At 32.9% G+C, this 23281-nt stretch overlaps 1 protein-coding gene and 2 long non-coding RNA genes across 7 annotated transcripts; all 3 read right to left on the reverse strand.

The window, feature by feature from the left end:
* Window positions 1–546: 546 nt before the first annotated feature.
* LOC115987721 lies at window positions 547–4437 on the reverse strand. The gene is made up of 5 exons (XR_004091202.1): window positions 4165–4437; window positions 2907–3026; window positions 2216–2342; window positions 994–1181; window positions 547–774 (listed from the first exon to the last, which is right to left on the reverse strand). It is a non-coding gene; the product is annotated as an uncharacterized LOC115987721 (long non-coding RNA).
* A 253-nt stretch (window positions 4438–4690) lies between these two features.
* On the reverse strand, window positions 4691–6871 carry LOC115987063 (putative F-box protein At5g55150). Its single transcript, XM_031110510.1, has 2 exons — window positions 6725–6871; window positions 4691–6183 (listed from the first exon to the last, which is right to left on the reverse strand). The coding sequence occupies exon 2, from the start codon at window positions 6146–6148 to the stop codon at window positions 4862–4864; it is 1287 nt and encodes a 428-aa protein (XP_030966370.1). The 5' UTR covers window positions 6149–6183; window positions 6725–6871; the 3' UTR covers window positions 4691–4861.
* A 7098-nt stretch (window positions 6872–13969) lies between these two features.
* Window positions 13970–20466, reverse strand: LOC115988152. Of its 5 annotated transcripts, XR_004091332.1 has the most exons (8): window positions 19930–20466; window positions 18061–18156; window positions 16417–16585; window positions 15394–15515; window positions 15205–15236; window positions 14798–14902; window positions 14631–14702; window positions 13970–14198 (listed from the first exon to the last, which is right to left on the reverse strand). It is a non-coding gene; the product is annotated as an uncharacterized LOC115988152 (long non-coding RNA). The 5 variants fall into 5 exon arrangements; XR_004091335.1 differs by lacking the exon at window positions 18061–18156 and having other exon boundaries at window positions 14798–14911; window positions 19930–20464; XR_004091334.1 differs by lacking the exon at window positions 16417–16585 and having other exon boundaries at window positions 19930–20462.
* Between the last annotated feature and the right edge of the window lie 2815 nt (window positions 20467–23281).

Here is a 23281-nt window from a genome sequence, read left to right on the forward strand (position 1 = left end):
CCAAATTCTATCATATTAAAAAATAAGGGAAAAAAACCCTATATTAATTTCAATGTCCCAAAATTTAAAAATTTAGTGGATTGCATAGAGGTCAAAGCATCGCAGTTTGGTGTTAATTGAGTTTGGGTGAGAGAAGAAGTTAAAACTTTTGTGCAATCATGCACAACTCCTTAGTGATTCTTTGTTTTGTAAAATAAATAATTGCCTAATAATTATGCAAGTATTTATTGGTATGTGTAACACTAGAGCATTCACATAGTCTATCTAAAATTTTACATCTATTTTAGCCAAAAAAAAAAAAAAAAAAAAAACCCCTACTTTTTACGTCAAAACTCTCTCTCTCTCACTAGAATTTTGGAACAGCATTGGGATTTCCAAATATTATCTCTCTCTCTCTCTCTAGAATTTTGGAATAGCATTGGGATTTCCAAATTGTACTTATTTATATATATATATATATATATATATAAAAAGGAAGAAGTGCCCGTTGAGTTATAGTTTTTTTTTTTTTTTTTTAATATGAGATTACAGCTTATTGGCATATAGAGTTTGTCAAAGATTTAATAGACTAACATGGAGTGTGCATGACAAAAGCAAAGTGTAAATTCAAGTATGAAATATTAGGAGAGCAATGGAAATGCAAGGGTTAAGACAAACAATTGAAGTAAACAATAAACAGTTAGCCTCTTCATTTCTTCTGGAGATGAAATTGCTTGCATGTATGATCAAATTCAAAAGCCCCAGCGTGCAAGAGTTAACCCAATGCCCATGACCCTAAAATAAATGTCATAAATACACAGAAAGTTGGTGAAAAATTAGAAATTAAAGGAAAAAGATAGACATCAACAATTGGGTTTAAGATCATGACTCCCCTATTAGGACTACTGAATAAAAAAAATTAAAAAATAAAAATAAAAAACCGCAAAAAACAACAGATGAATGACCATAGCAGTTGGGCACTTTAAAAAAAAAACTAATAGAATAGCAACTTACCAAGAACTTAGATACTCTTAATTTATCCCCATCCAGGTTGGCAAAAATTGCACCCATTTCCTCTTCATAATTTGATGGATGCGGCCCGGAAAATTTGTTGCCACAGAAGCCTCAATTGCATATTGGTTCAATACCTCAACGTGTTGCCTTAAAGAGAAACCCAGGCCGTGTGATTACCACAAGTACAACTTCAAGAACAATCAAAGGAATACATTACAAGGACAATAGTGGCCATAAAGAAGCAAGATGCTAATCACAGATAAGTCAAGAAGAAGAAGATTTTGATGTTACTACTATAGATCAAATCAATAAGTATTTCACATTGACAATTCCTCCAATCATTGATTTCATCATTCCAGATGTATTTTATGATATGTGGCAAAAGAAAATTTTGTTATCCTTAATGCTTCCTACTTTGATTGAAGAATTGGTGCAAATTTCAGGTTCAAAGATTCTTCTACTGCAACACATTAATACTTGAGGTTGAGTTTTTTCCAATCAAGGGAAGGGAGAATAATGAAGCTATGGAAGATTGATTATTATTTTGCAACTTCGCTCATTCAAGGATTATTTATTATTTTATGGGTTCCATGTCTGAAGTCCAATTGAAGTAAAAATTCATTAGGTTTTTAAGATCTAGCAATAGAACTTTAAACATTTATTTATTCGAGTTTTCATTTTGTTAATTGTGGTCAATTTTGTAGTTACGGGCCAAACCGTAATTTTGGCAAATACTGTGTATTAGGGGTATTTTGGTAGTTTAATGCAGACTAGAATTTTTTAGGAGATCCCAAGTATCTTAGGTTTGTTTTATTTTTTATTTTCTTTAGGTCCAAATTCATATTTATTAGGTTTTTAGTTTACTAGTCAAACTAGAGCTCTAGGAGCCCTGCTTAATGTATGGAAAGAGAGAGGGTTGATTGATAAAATCATTCAGTGTTTTTTTTCAGTATTGTGGAAATTGGTCTTAGGTTCAATTTACTAGGGCTAACAAATTGACAATATGAAGCATCCAGGTGGACTGGTTCCCAAGCTACCATTAATCCGTTTCTTGTGACCCTAATACATAGCAGATTCCAATTATCAATGTTTGAAGAATGTGATGCTATGTCCACCTTTTGAAAACACAGTTTTTTTTAAAAAAAATCAGTGACTAAATTCTGCAAACAACCAAAATTTAAACAACGAAGCAAAATTTTCTCAAAGTAAAGACTTTACATACAGAAGTGGATTGCCAGGTGGCCTCCCCATCTGAAGATCCCAACATTGAAGTTCTTCAGCATTGTTCCCATTAACAAGCTTCTTACCATCTGGTGACCATGCAATACACCAAACCCAATTCTTGAGTCCTGTATAAAAAGAAGGCTTGCAATTATTAAAATAGGTGGAAAAGAGCAATGAAGAGTGACCACCCAATTAGAAAGTCAATTAAATGATATCCCAGCTCTAAGATAAATTTAAAATAAATCAATAAATAAGAAGATCAAAGCATTTTATTGTCAATTAGTTCGCAACATGCCACGGTGAACACAAAAATCCAATAAGATGGCAATGTTATAATTTTGGGATTTATAAGATACACTCTGCACATAAAGTTTTGTTATTTATCTACACACACACCCAAAAAAAAAAAAAGGCTATATATAGCCTTTGCTTAGCTTTTTAGCTCTGCTTATATATAGCCTTTTAAGTTCAACTATACTTTAACCAACTTTCCACAAAAGCAATTAGTTAAAAGCTACTTGCAAACACACTTTGACATTTGCACAATAGGCTCAAAGGTTCTGCACATCATATAGGTTAAAATTTTCATTTTATTCCATTTTCTCTCTTTTTTCCATGTTTTTCTGTGTTTACACATCAGTACTATCTTTGACAGTCTAAGAATGTGACACAAGTCCTAGATATCAAACCTGTACATGTGAAAAGTGGTGTCCGGGAGTTCATTAAGGTCTCCAACTCTAATTATCTAAACCACTTGCCAAATGTCAACCATCAGGACTAAAGGTAACTGAAATTACAGCATGTGTGACCTGCAGTGACAAATACAGTTTTAAACTAAACTCATTGCCAACAAAGATGATGCATATAATGAGTAAATCTATGTAAATGGCTGATCATAAAAATTAAATTTATTAGCTCACTTAGAAAGCCAAAAGCAAGATCAGGACAACAAACAGGGAAAAAATCTTATTATTTGAATTCAAATGAGAGAGAACCTTAGATCACATCAATCAGTTAAGATTAGTCTGGTGTAATCGTCTATAAAAAAGATAATTAAAGTACATCAAGCAAGAAGGGATATAAGATAAAAATGAATAAGCAAAACCCTATGTATTTGGTCATGTCATATTTGAAAATTCATAAATTATTAGTAAGAGCTCAATTTGAAAAGACTTTGTGGATTTGATCTCAAGACAAGCAATCTTTCAAAAGCATTCTTCTCCTAATTACTATGGTTCGCCTTTTTCTAGGGTTCACCTTTTTCTTCTTTTTAGTAAATTTCCAAGAGACTTGGAGCTCAACTAGTCGGCCCCTCTTGGTATTTCCAATGGAGAAATTCAAGGATCAAATCCCCAACCCCAACTATCGAATTATCAAAAAATTACATTTTTCATTAAAAACAAATATTGCAAAACAGATTAGGATCAGGTGTTGCTATTGCACCGTGCAATTACCTTTAGTTGTGAGAGAGAAGTAAAAATAATAATAATAATAATAAAATAAAAGTTGAAAGGTAAAATGGTTGAGATAAAATATTGAAGGTTAAAAGATTCTTTATTCATGGGCTGAGAGAAAAAGTGATTTTGAAACTTTCAATCTCAAACTTTGATTTGCTATTGCACGGTGCAATAGCACCAAATCTCAATCCTTGCCAAACTGCTGCAAATAAAATAGCATAAATATGACCACACCAAAGGTCTCTAGAGTCTAGACTTAAGAAGCACGGACGATTCATTTAGGGTCTCTAGAATTTTGTTAGTTCCTCATTTAGCTTTCCTACACTCTCAAACACGCTTCTCAACAGCCAAACAAAGCACTTTCAGTGCAAAAATATTCAAACTTGACATGAATAAGAAAAAAGTTAGCATTTTTTAACAATTCAGTTCTCTTTACACACACCTTCTCAGCAACCAATCAGACTGCCACAATTGGAAAAGAAAAACTTACATTGTTGAGAAGCTTCTTGATCTTTTGTTCAAGCTCTTGAGGCACAGAGTTTTCCGTTTAGCACCGTTAAAACGCACGTCACCTCTTCCTCCTCCATTGCTAAGACTCAGATTCAAAGTGTGTGTGTGTATGGAAGGGGGAGCAAGGGTTTTGGACTCAGGAGTTTCAATTCAAATTGAAAGAAAGGGGGCTTAATTTGGAAAATCATAATCAAATATTCAGAGTTGGATAATAAGTAATAACTGTATTTAAGAGTTTTGAACCCCAAAAGAAAATATTCTTAGAAATTAAAAGTATATAGATAATAAAATTAAAGCAAACACCAGATGGTCATAATTGTGTTATTCAACAATGTAATTTATTTGATAATTCACAAATTGAAATAGTAGCTAAAAGGAATCCATTATCTGATATTTATATATATATATATATATATATAGCATTCTCCATTAATATAATAGCATTTAAAATGGAAAAAAGTATAATGACAAAAACAAATAATTGAGGAGAACCTATAGATAATAGCAATTAAAATGGAAAATTTATTATTCTATAAATGGATTGCATATATGTAATTTTACAACTTCTGAGTTCAAAAAATACAAGTACATCTAAAGACCAATAATTTTACCTACTTTCACAAGAATTTTTTTTTTTTTTTTTTTTTTTTTTTTTTTAAACCAAAAAATGCTTTGCGTTAAATAAACCAAAGTGGGGTAGAATAGTAGGAAAAGGATTCTGGGTAATGCTTATCAAGTGTTCCATCTTTCATGTTAAATACACCCATGTCGTACCCTCCTCCATTTAAGGTCTCCTCATAAAGTTCGATATTGTCATCTGTAAAATAGATACAATTAGCTTTGCATCCATTGAGGCTTGATGCAGACAAAGACACTGATGAGTTGTCACCCACAAACAATGCTCTATCACCCAAGTTGTCAACCTTCTCATATTTGTATTTATATTTGCTTCCTGCTTGTGTAAATCTTTTTAATTTTAGAACTGTGAACCCAATGGTCACATAGGAATTATCATTGATATTTTCTTCTTCTTCTTCTTCTTCTTCTACTTCTTCTTCGGATTCATTTTCAGGAGCGTCCTCATCCTCAATATCATCTTCTAAGTCTACATTATTGAATTCATCTTCTTCATAGTTAGGGTAGTCTTCGATAGAATAATAATGACCTCCTCGTACGCGTAAAACCAACAAAAGATCCCCAGCTGATTCAACAATATACTTTTTGATAAGATCCCTGGTTCCCTCTGGACGTGGCGCGACTGCTTTAGCTACTACCTTTTGGCTATCATCAATTCGACAAGCAAAAACTTCACCATGACCGTCTACAGCATAAAAGTTTCCCTTGTAGAATGTAATGTCATCATAAGCTCGAGAAGGACATTCTATATCAATCCAAGCTTTATATCCTGGTCTAGTGAAGGCCAATGTTCTAATTTCACCATATATTGCCATGATTATGCAATCACGATCATATTCATTAGTTACTGAGTTCCATGGACTCCTTGATAAAACACATTTAGGAACAAACATATTACGAAGATGTTCAGGCTCAACTTCAGGTGTGTATTGACGGCGAAAGGTAGTTTGAGGTGGAAGACTTATTAGATGTTTAGACAATGGATGGAAGAGATTAATCTGTAAATCAGCGCCGATAGTGAGCAACCATCCAAAAGATGTTCCTAAGCATTTTCTTCCAACAAGCTCGGGCAACTTGAAATCGTAAGTCTTGGTATCTAATAAGTTGAACAGGCTACGTGTCTTACTTTCTTTATTGCCTTGTTCTCTTTCTTCAGAGAGCATAATCCAAGGACCTTTAGGAGGTAATGGAGGTGGTTTTTCAAATGAATTAACGACTGATTTCCATGACTTGCAGACAGCACCAGCAATGAAGATATCATCAAAGAAAGATAGTCGACAAATTATTTCACAGACGATAAAATGTGGAAGATCAGCCCAGTTAGACATCTTACTAGGTTGTTTATGCTATGCTGTAATATAGGCTGAAAAACAATAATGAACAAACCAAAAGAAATTAGAAAATTTGTCATTTGTCGTCATATTTACATAGTCTGATTCTGATATCCAAAAGGGGAAAAAAATGTAATTAGCTAAATGATAAATCAGACAAGAATGCAAGTTGTAAAGGGAATTTCTTAATACACCTATACACAGTCATAATCAAATAATAATTAAGATATGGCACTTAAGAATTAAGGCTTAATTAAGAAATATAACAAAATAACAGAGAGAACATCAAAATATAGAGCTTGATCAGATTACATATACATGTATATATATATATATATATATATAATGTATAAAAATAGACAAAAGATTTGGTTTTTCATAAACAAAAGGGCAGAAAAAGAAAAATAAAAAGATGTAATTTTTCATATAATAAAAAGGCACGGACTATTGTTGTAAGATCAAAAAGACAAGACATGTTTGTAGGATGAATAGAACGTCTATTAACATAGTATTAACATCTATCAACCCTATTCCTTAGTTTCTGAGAAAAAGACTATATATACATATGTTTACCTCTGTGTGTATGTGTGGTAACAAAGAACCTTTTTTTGAACAGAGCTAAACGAGAGAGACGGAGAGGGAGTGAGAGCGAGACTTTGTTGATCTGGCTTTGGCTTTTGAAACATCTCTTATGTATATATACCGACACAGCTTATTTATAAAAAGTCTAGATTCGTTAGGAAGATTACAAGATTCCGACTCCGATTCTGATTATTATTAGGTTTACAACTTTTAACTAAACCCGGCCCAGCTTATATATAAAAGTTAAAACATGGCCCAGCTTCCACTTGGGTCTGGGCTTTTCAGTATATCCTCGTCTTTTTTTTTTTTTTTTGGAATAATTCAGAGTTTCTTGATCAAATTATTTTTGAATTATTTATTTATATTAAGTTCAACCCAGAAATGCTTGTTTATTTTAAATATAATAAAGAGTTAAAAGAAATTTATTATTTATAATTTATTAATTTAACAAATCAACTGTGTGTATATGTGTGTGTGTGTATATATATATATATATATATATCCTTCTTGAAAAAAAATATATAAATATATTATGGTTTTAAAAATCGAACCAAACCAGCCATACCTGTCGGTTCAACAAGAAACTGATCATTAATCCGGTTCGTTTATGACAAATAATCGAAAGAGAACTAAAAACTGAAAATAGTAGAAAACTGCCTAGTTCAACCGGAAACCGATATGGTTGAACCAGTTTTCCAAAATTGTTGAAATAGATCTGCATTGGAGCTTTTTTTGTGGTAAAAATCTTCTTTTTTCTCAAATCTGCTAATGGTGAGGATAGATTTTTGCAATAAAGTCTTTTTTTCTTAAGATTGGCTATGCTTGAGAGAGAGAAAATGGCTGAATGTTCATGCTTGGTGTTGAAATTAGCATCTTGGAGTGGTATCTACAGATCTTCAGTGAGGAAGAGAGGAATCGATGATGGCATTGTAGAGATAAACAAATAAAACAATAGATCTAACTTCCTAAGTGAGAGAGAGAGAGAAAGATGTATGGATTCTGTGAAGTGCTAATTTATGAGGTGTATATCGTGTATTAGAGAAAAAAAAATTGTAGGATGATGTATGTAATTAGTTAAATGATAAATAAGACAAGAATGAAAGTTGTAAAGGGAATTTCTTAATACACCTATACACGGTCATAATCTAATAATAATTAAGATATGGCACTTAAGAATTAAGGCTTAACTAAGAAATATAACAAAATAACAGAGAGCACATCAAAATATAGAGTTTGATCAGATTACATATATAATGTATAAAAATAGACAAAAGATTTGGTTTTTCATAAACAAAAAAGGCACGGACTATTGTTGTAAGATCAAAAAGACAAGACATGTTTGTAGGATGAATAGAACATCTATTAACAAAGAACCTTTTTTTGAACAGAGCTGAACGAGAGAGAGAGAGACTTTGTTGATCTGGCTTTGGCTTCTGAAACAGAAGCCTACTTCACATATGTATATATACTGACACTAGTCTAGATTCGTTAGGAAAAGGAGATTCCGATTATTATTAGGTTTTCAACTTTAACTAAACCCGTCTTCAAAAAAAAAAAAACTTTTAACTAAACCAGGCCCAGCTTATGTATAAAAGTTAAAACGCGGCCCAGCTTCCACTTGGGTCTGTGCTTTTCAGTATATCCTCATCCTTTTTCTTTTTTTTTTTCTTTTTTCTTTTTTCTAATAATTCAGAGTTCCTTGGTCAACTTATTTTTGAACTATTTATTTATATTAAGTTCAACCCAAAAATGCTTGTTTATTTTAAATTTTACAATACAGAGTTAAAAAAATTTATTATTTATAATTTATTAATTTAACAAATCACATTTATGAGTGTATGTATATATATGTATATGTATGCATGCATTTATATATATATATATATATGTGTGTGTGTGTGTGTGTGCGCGCGCGCGCACGCGCTTGTGTATGTATGTGTATATATATATATATATATATTAAATTAATCAAAATTCAACTCTAATAGGCCTGAACTATTTTGTATTTTTATTTTTTGAAAAAAGGTCTGATATTCTTATTGTAGGAAAAAAATAATTTCATGAAACAGTTACATTAAATGAAAGAGAGCACCTCACTTATCAAAAAAAAAAAAAAATTTGAAAGAGAGCACCTCAAAACATAGAGTTTGATCAGATTTGATTTTTCATGAACAAAAAGGAAGAAAAAAAATATAATTTTACATGTACAAAAGGCAAAAAAACATATAACATTTCATGAACAAAAGACAAACATGTTTGTAGTTTGATGAATAGAACATTAAGGGTGAGTTTGGTTCAAGTTTTTCACTTTTTTACTCTCATTGCCGGTGTTTGTGCAATACTTTTGAAGAACCGAACTTCTAGATACTGTGTTTGATTCTAGAGCTTTTACATATGAAGCAAATGCTAAGAGAAAATTAGAGATAATATATGTCACCAAAGTATCTTGATTTGTTTATTCTCATATTTGACATCTTAGTTTTGTTGGATAAATATTTTGTGTTATATAATGTTATTTTTGTAATACTTTTATTTGTTTTTTCCCTCTAAAAGTCTCAATGCAACTTAGAAAATTTTCTTTTGTCAATAAATTATTGTATTTTGTTGTTCCATGTTTCACAAAAGTTTAAATATGGTAGAAACATAGTTAGTACATCTTTGTTTCATCTTAAAAAGATATATACAATATGATTTTTTTTTTTTTCAACATATGTATATCTTTTTTTTTGTATTAGAAATATTTATTTTCATTAATTTTATATGCATTTATTAGTCCTATCCGATTGTTGAATGGAAGTTAACGGAAGACAAGATAGATATTGCAGCTATGTCTTCGTCTTTGCATTTTTATTATGCAATTGAATAGTAAAGTACTTCAAGCAAATCGACGGGTTCAAGTTTGTCTCGCACATTGGGTGGCTGAGGGACACTCATTAGGAAAAGCACCAACCTCGAGTCATGATCCTGCATTGCACAGGGTAAGCAACTAGTAATATATATGTGCTAAAAAAAAAAAAAAGTTGAAGAAGAAGAAAGGAACAAACTCACCACTTACAGGAAGAAAGGGAACGAAGAAGAAGAAAGGGACAAGAGGAAGACTAGAGAACAATTATGTTTTGAGGTTAGAAGGGTAGTGTAGATGAGAGTCATCAAATGTGTTTGTGGTTAAAAAGCATGGGTAAACTTGGGTTTTTGACTAATAAAGTAAGGGTAAATAGGAGAGAACAAGACACTTTCAACTAGGGGTGTTCACCAAACCACTTCAACCGTACGAGCTCACCCAATCAACCAAAACTACTTGCAAAATAGAGTAACCACATCACACCGCAAGTAACAGTAAATCGCACAACATATTAGTGTGTGGTGTGCAATTTTATGATAGGAAAACCACACAGAATCACACCTCACTGCACCAATACATACATACATGCATACACACACACACACACATAGTTTAATATTGTATGAAGTAAATGGCTAGCCCAACGTCAATGCATTCTAGTTTCACATAAAAAAACTACTTTGTTTTGGTTAAATACAAAATTAAAAGTTCAAAACCACATTTACTGCTCCATCTCACATTCTCACTCTTCTCTCTTGATACCCTCTCACACTTGCTCTCTCTCAAGTCTCACCCACTCATCAAAACATAAAGTTGGGTGGGGGAGAAGTATAGTATTTGATTGAGAGATCTTTTTTGTTGTATTCATATTTATTTAAATAATTTTTTGTTGGGTTTGAAATTTAATACTTGTTTTGGGGTTTGTAATTTATTTCATGCTTTCTTTAAATTTGTTTCCATTATGGTTGTGATAATTGAAATTTGAAACTAGTAAGCATGACTAGTAATGTATATATGGTACATTGTTATGAACTTTGTGGTTGTTGCATGTTAATCGTTTTGTGTTACAAGTTATATTTGTTTAACGGGTATAATTTTGTATGGTTTACTACCATGCATGGACTCTTTTTTTTCTACCTATTTGTGGTACTTTAATTTAATGTCAATCTATCATGGATTTTTTTGTCTTGTATATATTTGTGTTACTATTTTTGTTATATATTTTTATTTAAAACTTATTTTCATATAGTCCTGGTTATTAATATTAAACTAGTAATTAACTATGACATCTTGAATAATATACCAACTCAAAATCGTCCAAATTGCACCTTATACATTGCATCATACATGTGACCATAAAATTGGAGTACAATGTGGTGATGGTTTTGGCCAAACCGCATGCAAAGTATGGTATTAAAAATGGCTCAAAACCATGTTGAATCACTTTGCAAACACTCATACTTTCCACAATAATATTTATGAGCTAAGCTAATGCAATCACTGCGTTTTGGTATTGATGCTTTGATGGTAGAAACATGCAAATTTGTATTTATGGGCCAAAACACAGCATTTTAAAGTCTTACTGAACACAATAATTTCCCAGTTTGCAAATGTAAACATGTTGTTGGCCTAATATGAATTCTGGTAAAATTTAGAGAGTTAATTTTGTATTTTTGCTTTTATCTTTACTAAGCTTAGCATACCACGTGGCCAAGCTTTTCTTTTTTTCTTTTTTTGAGGAAGAGCTTCTAATTTGGGTCTAGGCTTGAACAAATCACATTTTTCTATTATTTTTATTACTATGGTTATTGATTTAACAAATCACATTAATAGAAACTAAAAACTGAAAAAACCAAATTCAATTGGGCCACCTCGTCCGCTCCATTTTTGGTCAGTTCTGGCCCAAACCAACAAGATCAATCCAGTTGTAAAACCTGTTAAAAAAATCGGTTGAACCGGATTGCAATCACCCCTAAATTTCACTCCAAATTGGCAAATTTAAATATCCACAGAAAATATAGATTTATTAAATTTTAAACAATTCTCAATATTTTCGATATATATTTTTTAGTGATACAACATAGAAGCATATGATATCCAAATTTATTCCATATTTTCACCCATAACATTACATAATAATCTCTTCATCCAATGTACACTACTGGTGTGACAGAATTATCTATAATAGATGTAAGTAACCAAAGAAAAAACAAAATATGTATAAACAACTATAAGCAAGGCAATTATTTCTTTTCTTTTTCTTTTTTGGCACCAAAAGAGCAAAGCAACTTAACCCATGGATTGCCCTGCCTGGGCTTCCAGGCCGGTTACTCAAAAAAAAAAAAAAAAACTTAACCCATGGATCTTTTAAGTAAAAAAAAATAAATAAATAAATAAAAAAGGGAATTGCTTTTAAGCCATATATCAAAGTGACCTCCAATGAACCATTAAAAATCAAAAGTTAAAAAAAAAAAAAAAATTTAAAAAAAGGAATATTTCCTTTTTACTTAATTCAAAATAAGTTTAACAATGTGCCTTGAATTAACTTTTTATCGAAAGTTTATTTATTTATTAGTTAAAAGTTGTAAAAGGTATAGTTATAAATTTATTTATTTTTTTTTATTTTTTAATTTAGCTTGAAGAATCGGTACATAAACAACTTATGCTAATCAACCAATTCATTTCTAGAAAAACAAATACACACAAAATTCATTTCCAATTACAATATGAAATAAAAGGGACACATAAATTGTGGTGAAAAAGTTTTTACATAAAGAGTTTTATTTTGTCCCAAGGCTAGTGTCTTGCCACTTCTTTTTGTTACAAAGACTATTTTGTCCATGTAAATCGACTTCTCAGTCTTCCCAGGCACTAGCTTACACACGCATGGAATGTCCGCTTTTTGGACAGCAATATGGAATTTTAGAGATGGATTTATTTTTGGCACTTTGATTTTAACGAAAGCAACACATTTATATTTCAAATCCTACCTAAACAACGTTATTGTCAGGAACAGACCTACAATCCTAAACTAAAAACTAAAAAATAAATATGGACTGAAATCTAAAAACCTAAATTACAATCCTCAAATTTTTACCCTAACTTCACTCTTCCTCCACTCAACATCATCAAGCATCAATGCCTCCTCCAACCATCATTGCTGCTGCTGCTATTCTTTTCCTCAAAGATCCGAATTGTTGCTGGCTTGCTGCTGCTACTGCTCCTCCTTAGATCCTTGATCACAGTTACACACGGTAAATCTAAGAAATTTCTCTCCTCTCTCAAGTTCATATTTTTGTTTTTTTGTCTTTGCTATATTGCTCTGCCTAGTGCCTTAGACGTTTTCCCTCTACCCTCTGTCATCTGCGTTTTTTTATGGACTGTGTTAATTGTATTTGTGAGTTGTGGCCTTTATTGGACTGGTGTGTATCGTGTGTTCACCGTGCTTGTGTCAATGTGTGGACCGTAAACTTAGTTTGTATTTGTGGTTGTGGCTTTGTATTGACTATTGAGTATTGATTACCGTGTAATGTTTGTAACTTGTCCTTTTTGTCATTCTGTGATTGTGTGGACGAGACCGGTTTCAGACTTTGTCAATATTTGTAACCCTTTTTTTTTTTTTATTAACTATAAAGAAATAAAAGTGGAACTAGGATAGTAAGATGTGAGTACTAAATTGTGATAGTAAATTTGTTGTTTGTGAGAGTAATTTTTGGTAATCACTATTTTGTCACTTTTGAGTATTTTGTAATATTAAATGTTTAAGAAATACTTATTTTATATGTAGTATTTTGTTGAATATGAAATAAATATTAGTTTTTATTTTCATTAAAAATAAAAAATTTAAGCTTCGCCCCCCTATGTTCAAATCCTGGTCTGTCCCTGGTTATTGTTGTTACTAGATATTAGAATTACAGTAATGACTAACAAAGCCAAAAGAAAAATGTTAATATTGAGTGTTTGTTGGTTTGCAATTAAATTTAAAGAGAGATAGATACAATAATGTACATCAATACATCAACACCAACATCTTACATTTTATTCATATGTGCTTTACTATCTTTCTGCTTTTCTTTCCATGCATTGGATCATGGACACGACAACCTCTACTACAAGAAACTTGGCTATTTTCAACCGTTGAAACCGTCGAAAAAAGTATTTTCAACAGTTGAAATGACCGTAGAGAACCATTATTAAAAACCGTATCGAGAACATTTTTCTATAGCCTATGCAACCGTTGAAAAAAGTATTACAAAATTATCAACAGTTAATAAACGTTGAAATATATACACATAAATGTAAATTAAAGTATGCTTGTTACTTTAATCCACAGGCACCCAACCGTTGAAATAAGTATTTTCTAGTTAAAAAAATAAATAAATTTGGATACACTCTTTCACATTAATCAAAATTTAATAACAAATAAACTGTAAAAATCAATACAACTCAACTACTTTGCCTACTGCTCTTTACACTCTTAAATTTACATTGTTCATCTACCTTCAAGACCAATTCATTGGAAATTTTAAAAACACAATGACTCACATCTACCATCCAGACATCTATAGTTGGGTCCTCTTCAATGTGCATGAGATCTCATTAATCACTAAGTTCTTTTGATGCCTGCAAAAAAAGTGTCGTCCATTAGTCATTGTTATAAGTGCCAAACTTGAATAAAAAGCCAAATAAGGGTAGTTCATTTTAGGAAGAAAATGCACCTACCTAAAAAAATAGATAAATAAAACCAGCACAAAAAAAGTCACATATTAGCAATTTACAAATGTATAGATGCAAACTTGGTAAGTGAAAGTAAATGATTGGACTGAACTTTCAACATTTTAAAGGAGGTAATTTATTCTATTAACATTTCCAAAATTCAAATTCAAATTCAAATAAGAAAACGCTTATAATTGAATAAACTCATTTCTTAAAATTAAAACTGACCAAATTAGAACCATCTAAAACTAAAAGAAATGCAATAAATAAAAACAAATAATTGTGCACATGCTATAAATAGAAACTGAACGTAATTGATTTGGAACAAAGTTTGGGTACCTTATTTCATAAACAATGTACCTCATTTCATAACTGATTTGGAACAAAGTGTGTGTCTCTTGTGGATCATTCCTACAAAAAAGAGTCAAAAATACTTTGAGAGACTTAAGCTTGGCTCATTTAATGGTCAAGAGGAAATACATAATTAAAACAGTATTTAAACTCACATTCTTGTTTAACCTCCTACAAAATGACATGATTGCATTCCATGAATCACAAGAGCACATCTGTAACGCAAATCATTGTCTACTAAAGTGGCCTCCATACACATCCTGTAAGCACTAAGCAGTAGAGAGTAGAGATTTTTAGCAGGGACACAAAACATACAGTTTGTTCAATTACATTCCACATGTTGTTTATGAAATAAGGTACCCAAAGTGCTGGTGGGTCAAAGTTTCCCTACGATGTTCTCAAAGAAGAAACAAAGTGTGTGTGTGTATATATAAAACAGAAACTTGTAGTTTAAAATTAGCTATAAAAATTTTTTTAAAAAAAAAAAAAAACCCTCCAAAAAAAATGCTAAAATGTTCTAACACAGATGCCAAAGAGAATGTATTGAATTTGAGTATCTTACCCTCAGCTTCAGTATATGGTGTTGTTCTGGACCTGTTCCAAAAAAAAAAAAAAAAAGTGAGCACTTTTCAAGATAAAAAACTGTAAAACCACTGGTTTCACTATCACAACATAAGAACAAGCATTTACAAAATCAAAGGCTAATTGTACTTCAAAAGGAAAACCAAAAAATATTTTACTACGGCAATACCTTTGGCTTTAAATAGGCTATGCAAAGAGGTTCAAAAAAGAAGACATCCTTGTATTTGCAGCAGCAATAACAAACTCCTTAGCTAACTGATCATCTTTGTCAAAAGTCAAGCTTCCAATCTCCTGCTTACCAACAAATTATAATATAAACAAATAAACAAAAATAAAAGCCTTCAAAGTATAGTGTTGACTATAGACATCAAAAAATAAATTAAATGGTCAACAACTTTGGAGTATAGAAATAGTTCAAACCAAACCTTCATTTTGAAACATTTAATCCTGTTAATTCATATCAACATGATCCATATCCACCATTGAAATATCCACAAGGATCTAGATTCAATGATTCATACAAGTACAACATTATACTTATCAAGGTATTGGTCTTTCTTATACCTTTTTGTCGTTACTCAATAGGTGAATCTAGACCATCACTTGGAAATTAGATAAATCAAGTTGACAATTATATATATATATATATATATATATGCATATATGTAAATATGCGATCACAGAATTCAGCTGAAAGTCCCTTCTTTGTATTGAGCTTTAATGGGGAGGCAGCCACCGTAGGAATTACTAATATACCATCATCCTAGAGAAAGAAGAAAAAAACACAATAATAAAGTGGACAGATAGTGGCACATGCGAGTGCACTTCCACATTGTCTTGTGTGGCCAATTTGGAGGAGCAGAACAACCAAAATCTCGAAGGTTTGGAATGATCCGTCATTAAGATCAATTATACCTTCCTGAGTTTTTATTTTTTATTTTTTTGATGTTGTATAATGATTGGGATTTTCGTAACTCAGTTGATTCCATGGATCACTAAAACCTATTTTTGTAATTCTTTAAAAGGCTCATTTGAGTTTTCCTTTTCTCTAATAAAATTCTTTATTACTTATCCCAAAAAACAAAAATTCCCAATAGGACCAACTAAAGAAAATGGAAGAACAATAATAATATTAGAACTTAACACTTTGAGTTGAAGTCTATATGAAACATAATAAATAAGTTGAGGGTACCTTTAAGAGATTTTGAAGGGCAGCCCACATCACAATTCTGACTTTATATAAAATTTTAATGTTCTCGTGTGTGGTATTAATTGCTGCAAGAACTCGATCAGACACATCAGGTCCTAGCTTGGGTTTGACTAAATTTACCCATTCTTCATGATTTGTTTTGAATTCATATCTGAAAACATGTGCACACATCATAGATGTTAGTGAGAAGGAAACCAGGGCATCAACTAGAATGCAATACTAGTACTACCAATATCCAAGGGCTGCATCAGCTAGAGAGAGACAGAGAACTTGTAAAATATCAATTTTGTATCACAATGGATGGTATGAATATGAACTTAAATCATCTAAGACAATTTTTGAAGGAATTATAAGCAGGAGAAAAGGCTTACAGAACTAAGCAAATCATTCCCAAAACAAAGACTGGCCCAATGGTATACCATGAAGGAAATTTGCAGCCAATGGAGTAAACTTACATCAATACCATACAGGCTTTAAACTAAGTACAAACCATCTTTCTCTGAACAGCTAATAACACAAAAACTAATCAAATTTAAGTAAGACATTAAAAAGAAAATTATCTTTGTGAGTTTGGATTTTTTTTTTTTTTTTTTTTTTTTTTTTTTTTTTTTTTTTTTAACTTTTAGATTTTTTTAGCTTATTTGATTATTTACAACACTTTAAAGCCTCACTTTTTTCTAAGTACAATTGTACTTTTGCCAACTTTCAACAAAAAGCTAATCAAATGCTTCAATCACACATCACATGATGGGCCCACACATGAAATGCTCTGAAGCTGCCAGAACTGAAAATTACTGTAAAGATAGCAAGTTAATTCTTTTTCCCTAGCTGAATCACTTGTGTAACAGAGAGTGCTACTTTAGCATTTGCTTCCTTAAAATACACATCACACAGATACATCCAGGACATCTTTATAAGCCTTAAATATATCAAATGTTGAAGTTAGACTAAAATCAAGGTTACATCAGCGGATCATTGTACAACCATTGGACATGAACAAACCAGTAAATGTCCTCAGTACATATATGCATATATATATATATATATATATAATTGTCAGCTTGATTTATCCAATTTCCAAGCGATGGTCCAAATTCACCATTGAATAATGACAACTTTTCTAATTTCCAAACAATGTTCCAGATTCACCTATTGAGTAACGACAAAAATAGAAACCTGGTATTTTTAATAACAAAAAAGAGTTATCATGATAGACAAAAAAATTGAGTCCCAGATATTTGTAATATATGATATCCAAATCAAAAGGGTGGCAAGCTAATGTACAGAGGGGAAAAGTGCCAAATATTTGGGATGTGACCAAGATTACAAACAACATGACTTCAACTTTATTTTTCAAATCTGTTTTCTGTTTGGCTATCAAAACAATAAAATTTTGCTGAATATCATCCAATGACCACAATATCCCCAACAACTTCCTGAATTTGAAACATTCTGCGGCCAAACATTTCTCAAGTACAAATGAGTAGGAATTAAGACGAGTGAGTCTTTTGTTTCCACTCTTAAGATTTTTCTCTAGCAAAAATATCAGACATGATCAGTACTAGAATGTTATTAACTTTTCATATTTCTTGTATGAAACTTTTAAATTGGTTCGAATTTTTATACATGTTCTGCCCCTGGACATGATTTGTGGCAATGGCTAGTGCTGAAACATTGTCACGCCAAATCCGAGGAATATGATGAATGAAAACACCCAAAGCCCTACAAAATTGTACAAAGCCAACATAACTAAAGTGGCAGTGAAAGCAATGATTGGTATTCAACTTCAGTGGACAAGTAAAATAGTGTGAGTTTTTTTCTTGGCAGACCAAGTAATGCGATTAATGCCAAGACAAGAAAAAAAATTCAAGCTGATGTAGAGTGTCTTTAGAGTTTAGAAGGTATCAACAGCCCAATCAAAGGAAGGAATACAATTTATAAAAACCTAGCTCTCATACTAGATCTTTGATTTCTCAATTTAGACTCTGTTCCGGGCAGTTTCAAAAACACCCAACTAAGCCCTAAATGAATCCCAATTTGAAACAACAAGAACCAATTCCATCAAAGCTCATATTTCAAGTTCATAGCTAAGTACTGATCAAAACACTGTGGCATTGCCTTGCATCTACTCTAATTCATTCATTGCAAAGTTAAATAACAATATTAAACATAATCGAAGGATTCAAGCCTTCCCTTTCAGCATAGACATGGAAGCTTTCAAGGGCGAATACACTTGCACTGTCACACACACTAGATAGACACGACAAGAACGAAAACTAAATTTGAATACACTTGACAGAGCAAAAATGAAAATTAAATTCCTAGTTATTGAATGTGCAAATTATAATAGGAAATAAATCAAGGCTTACAGTGTGTATAAAAGCACATTTCCCACACAACCAATACTAGCAATCCCTTGGATTGAGGCTCGAAATCTCATTGTGCTTGTACTAACAGAGTTAAAAGTTTGTGTCTAGAGCATCAATGGATTAGATATATTAGAATTCAGATAATTGTCTCCCAATGTATATTACACTGTATCAGTGTACTGAACACATTGAAATTTATCCAAATTCTAACGTGTACTGCACTAGATACAAGTTGTGTCCATAATAAGTACATTGTTATCATTTGTCTTGTGCAAGAGAAGTGAATTACACTAAAATCTGCTGATGAGCAGTTACCTTTCTTCTATATCAAAGCACATTTACCATTAAATTTTTAATTCATGGCAAAACGGATTACTATCTTTAAAGACATTCTTATGTCACTTCATTATCTTGTAATAATTCAAAAGTAACGTATGCCCTTGTCTAATGTTTTCACAAAGTTTTTTCATTTTTAATAACTTCAGTTCTTTTCTATTTTCAATTGAAAAAAAAAAATTAGGAGTAATTTACTGCGCACGGGCCCAAAAAATTCTACGTTGTTGAGAGAAATATTTCCTACCCACTTGTAGACAAATTTGTTTATTTCTTATGGCCCACCAAACAAGGCAGTATCTTTTGGTGTTTGTTCTATGGGAGCGGCAAATCCACAAAAAAGATAAGATAATTACTACGACCAAACACCCCTACATTCTCCCCTCCTTTTTTTTTTTTTTTTTTTTTTTTTTTTTTAAGCCAAGTGAGGAAATTTAAAAAAAAAAAAAAAGATATGACCCATTTGCATTCTGCAATCCCAAATGTAATCTGCTCATCCTGGCAAAACCTCATGTACATTTTGTCAAATAAGAAATTAATCAATCTGATATACTTGTTGAACTAATTTTTTATAACCTTCACTATATATTTACTCAAAATTTTTTTGAACATTTCTTCATCATCCATTGTCGGTTGTCACCCATATTCAGTATCCCCAAGCTTAGTCTAGTCTCATTTACATTTTCAAAGTGATAATATAACCCAGGATCACCCTCCCTTTTAAAAATAAATCTTAAAATAAAAAAAAAAAAAAAAAAAAAAAACTTCATAAGAGAGTGATGAATCAACTAACCTTGTGCAGATGAAAATACCTTCCATGAACACATATCAAGATGTCTGTCTTCTGCCTCCTTGCCAAAGACCTAATATTTAACATGATAAGTAGTGATCTCATAAAATGTACCAAGCTTGTGCCAGCTGATAAAGCTATGATATCACCCCAAAATTGTTGGTTCCTATTTAATTAGCATCTATGAAAACAAAAACTAAATCATTATCAGAGTACTCCACACCCTTAGGAGGAGGGCCCTTGATGATTGTTCTTAATTTGGAACCATACAACACTCTCTCCAAACGTGTACTTAAAAATCAAATCCGATATATTTCACATCCTACACCGCATCCTCATCCTCGCCCTATCACCATCATCCTGACCTTGACCCTCGCCATCGCCATGGCCGTCACCCACTCCCGCACCCTCGGCATTCTCGATTAGAACTTTCTTGCACACACGGCAAGTCTGATCGCCCTCGCCCGGATTAGTAACGGTAGCGCAAATATTGCATTTGATGTCACCGGTTGCATCGCACGATGCACAACGCGTTGGTGGAGGTCCAATTCGCAAGATATGTACGCAGACTTGGACTTCCACCAACGCGATGTGCATCGTGCGATGCAACCGGTGACATCAAATGCAATATTTGTGCAACTGTTACTAATCCGGGCGAGGGCGATCAGACTTGCCGTGTGTGCAAGAAAGTTCTAATCGGGAATGCCGAGGGTGCGGGAGTGGGTGACGGCCATGGCCATGGCGAGGGTCAAGGTCAGGGCGAGGACGATGGTGATGAGGAGGGCGAGGATGAGGATGCGGCGTAGGATGGCAATATCGAGAATGCGGCGGAGGAGGGCAAGGGCGCGAGGTATATCTCTACCCTTAAGAGAGGAACTTTCAGCGACAGAGAAAATCAAATCAAAAAGAAAAAAGGGAGCAAAGAGGACAGCGGCCACCACCGGTGGTGGCGTCGCTAACATGAAGGTCGAAACCAAGAAAACCAAGATGGGGAGGGAGAGGAGGATGACAGTGGAGGATAGACTAGCGGCGGCCAATTAATAGTCTCTGCCATGGCCCATGGAGGTCGACCGTTAGATCTTCCATCACCAAGGAGAATGATAGTGGCGACGATGAATGGAATTTGATTGAGGATCAGTAGAGAGAGAAATGAATTAGGGATGAAAGGGCAAACGACTGAGAGAGCAAAAGAGTCGAAGGAGACTAGGGTTTGTTTGGGTTTTAAAACTCATTGAATTGGTTATGTGCTTCTTACCTGACCAAGGACACTTGTTAATTTTTTAGTGTGCCACCTAATGGTGGATGAGGTCATGGGCTCATTTTTTTTTTTTTGCTGAATAAGGTCATGGGCTCATTGGCAATTAGCAATTGAGTTAGAGCTCTTTGGCAAGATATATACTAATAATTAATCAACGAATTTGAACACTCCATATTAAAATATATATAATAACAAAAAAATGGAGAAGCAATTTTTTTTTTTTTTTAAATTAATACATAGACTTTTTGAATCTTGAATCAACATTTTCACCCTCTAACTCTTATGGAGAAAGAGGTGGCATTTCAACTTGAGCTAACAAGCAATCCAATATATAATATGACACCAAAATCTTTAGATGTTAAAGAATCACATTCTTAATTGTGCACGCTTCAATTTACAAAGTCATCTTCTTTGAGTTCTAAACTCTTTGGTTATTCAAAATAATGGTATTATTTCTTAAAACTCCTTCGAATGGCAATTCATTAACTAACTCACCAAATCATCCTTAGGATAATTAAACAATTGTTTTTGCTACAAGCATCTCTGTGTAGAGCCACGCGTGTTTCAATGTGAGAAAGGCAAGAGTCCTATAATGATTATTTCTTCAGTTCATCATTGGAGCAACACTTTAGATCAAGCAACAAACTGGTTCCGGATTAGACCAGTTAGCTTGGAAATATTCTTTTTCGGGTGAATACCAAGTGAAGCAAGCTTACAATCTGATTTCCAAGGACAATGTGATTCACTCTTGGAATCAATGCCATTTGATATGGAAAGTCCAAGTTCCTGTGAAAATAGCAAATTTTGTGTGGAGACTTTGCCATGATAGTTTGCCTACTTTCCTTACTTTAAAAACTAGGGGAATTCATGTAGATAGCTCTTGCCCCCTATGTGCTGAGGATGAGGAATCTTCCTCTCATTTGATGCTTTTCTGCACCTTTGCCAGGGCAGTTTGGCATGGCACACCCCTGGCTGTCCACACATCTGAACTTAGGAATGTTTCAGTGCAGCAATGGCTTGGGCAAATTCTCTTAAGACATAAGAATTTGGATCAAGATAATATGAAGTACCTGCAAGGGATTTTTACTACCTTGTGGTCTATTTGGACACATAGGAACTTGGTGGTTCATGAAGGGAAACAACCTAACCCTTTAGAAGTCATTCTAACAGTCCGATCTCTTGTTTGAAGGTATGCAGAAGCTTTTGGCTGCTGCTCTACATCAGTTCATGGGAGTGGTGTTCAGTCCAAGCGGGTTCAAATTCCATGTGGGCCTTGGCAGCTCATAGTCAAAGTGGCTGGTGCTAGATTAAAGAGAATGAACAGAGCTGGGTATGCGTTTGAGGCCAAGACTACTCATGGAAATTCCATTCTACAAGGTGTTTATAGTTGTACAGATCAACCTATTCCAGTCATCATCCAGGGAGCAATGCTGGAGGCAGCACTCAAAGCTAGGGAATTGGGTTTCAAACACATTTTGTTTCTCAGTGATTGTAGGAGGGCTGTGCAGGTCAACAACTGCAGAACCACTGCTAGTTGGCAAGAGAAGAGCCTCATGTCTGATTGGTCTTATCTCTTAGCTAATGATTTTGTGTATCACTCTGTGTTTGTGCCAAAGGTGGTTACTAGTTGTGTTTTTGCTTTAGCTAAGTTGGCAACGAAAATGCCAATCCATAGCTGCTATGTAAATACTAACTTCTTGTAATGTCTCATTTTCTCTGGAATGGTATCAAAAAAAAAAAAAAAGCAACAAACTCATATTAACTTAAATTTATTTGTTTTTAATGGCAAGGACACTCTCTGCACTTGATAGCATTTATTATTTCAACTACACCATTTGAAAGTAGTTTATCTTTTTGTGTATAAGCAGACCATAATCTGCTCCTTGATTTAGTATAGTTTGAATTTATTGAAAGAAAATCTACCAAGAAAGAGAAGAAACATTAAATTCTCCAAGTTGAAAATTCATCATCTACTTACATGGATATTGAAGTCATAGGGATATGGTAAAGAAGTGGGCTTTTTGGGGATAATGAATTAATTTGTGAAGTTTGGCAGGTCATTCTAATTGTAGGGCCCAAAGCAAATGGGGTATTTTT

This window comes from Quercus lobata, chromosome 4 (genome assembly GCF_001633185.2).
Source record: "Quercus lobata isolate SW786 chromosome 4, ValleyOak3.0 Primary Assembly, whole genome shotgun sequence".
NCBI classification, from domain to species: domain Eukaryota; kingdom Viridiplantae; phylum Streptophyta; class Magnoliopsida; order Fagales; family Fagaceae; genus Quercus; species Quercus lobata.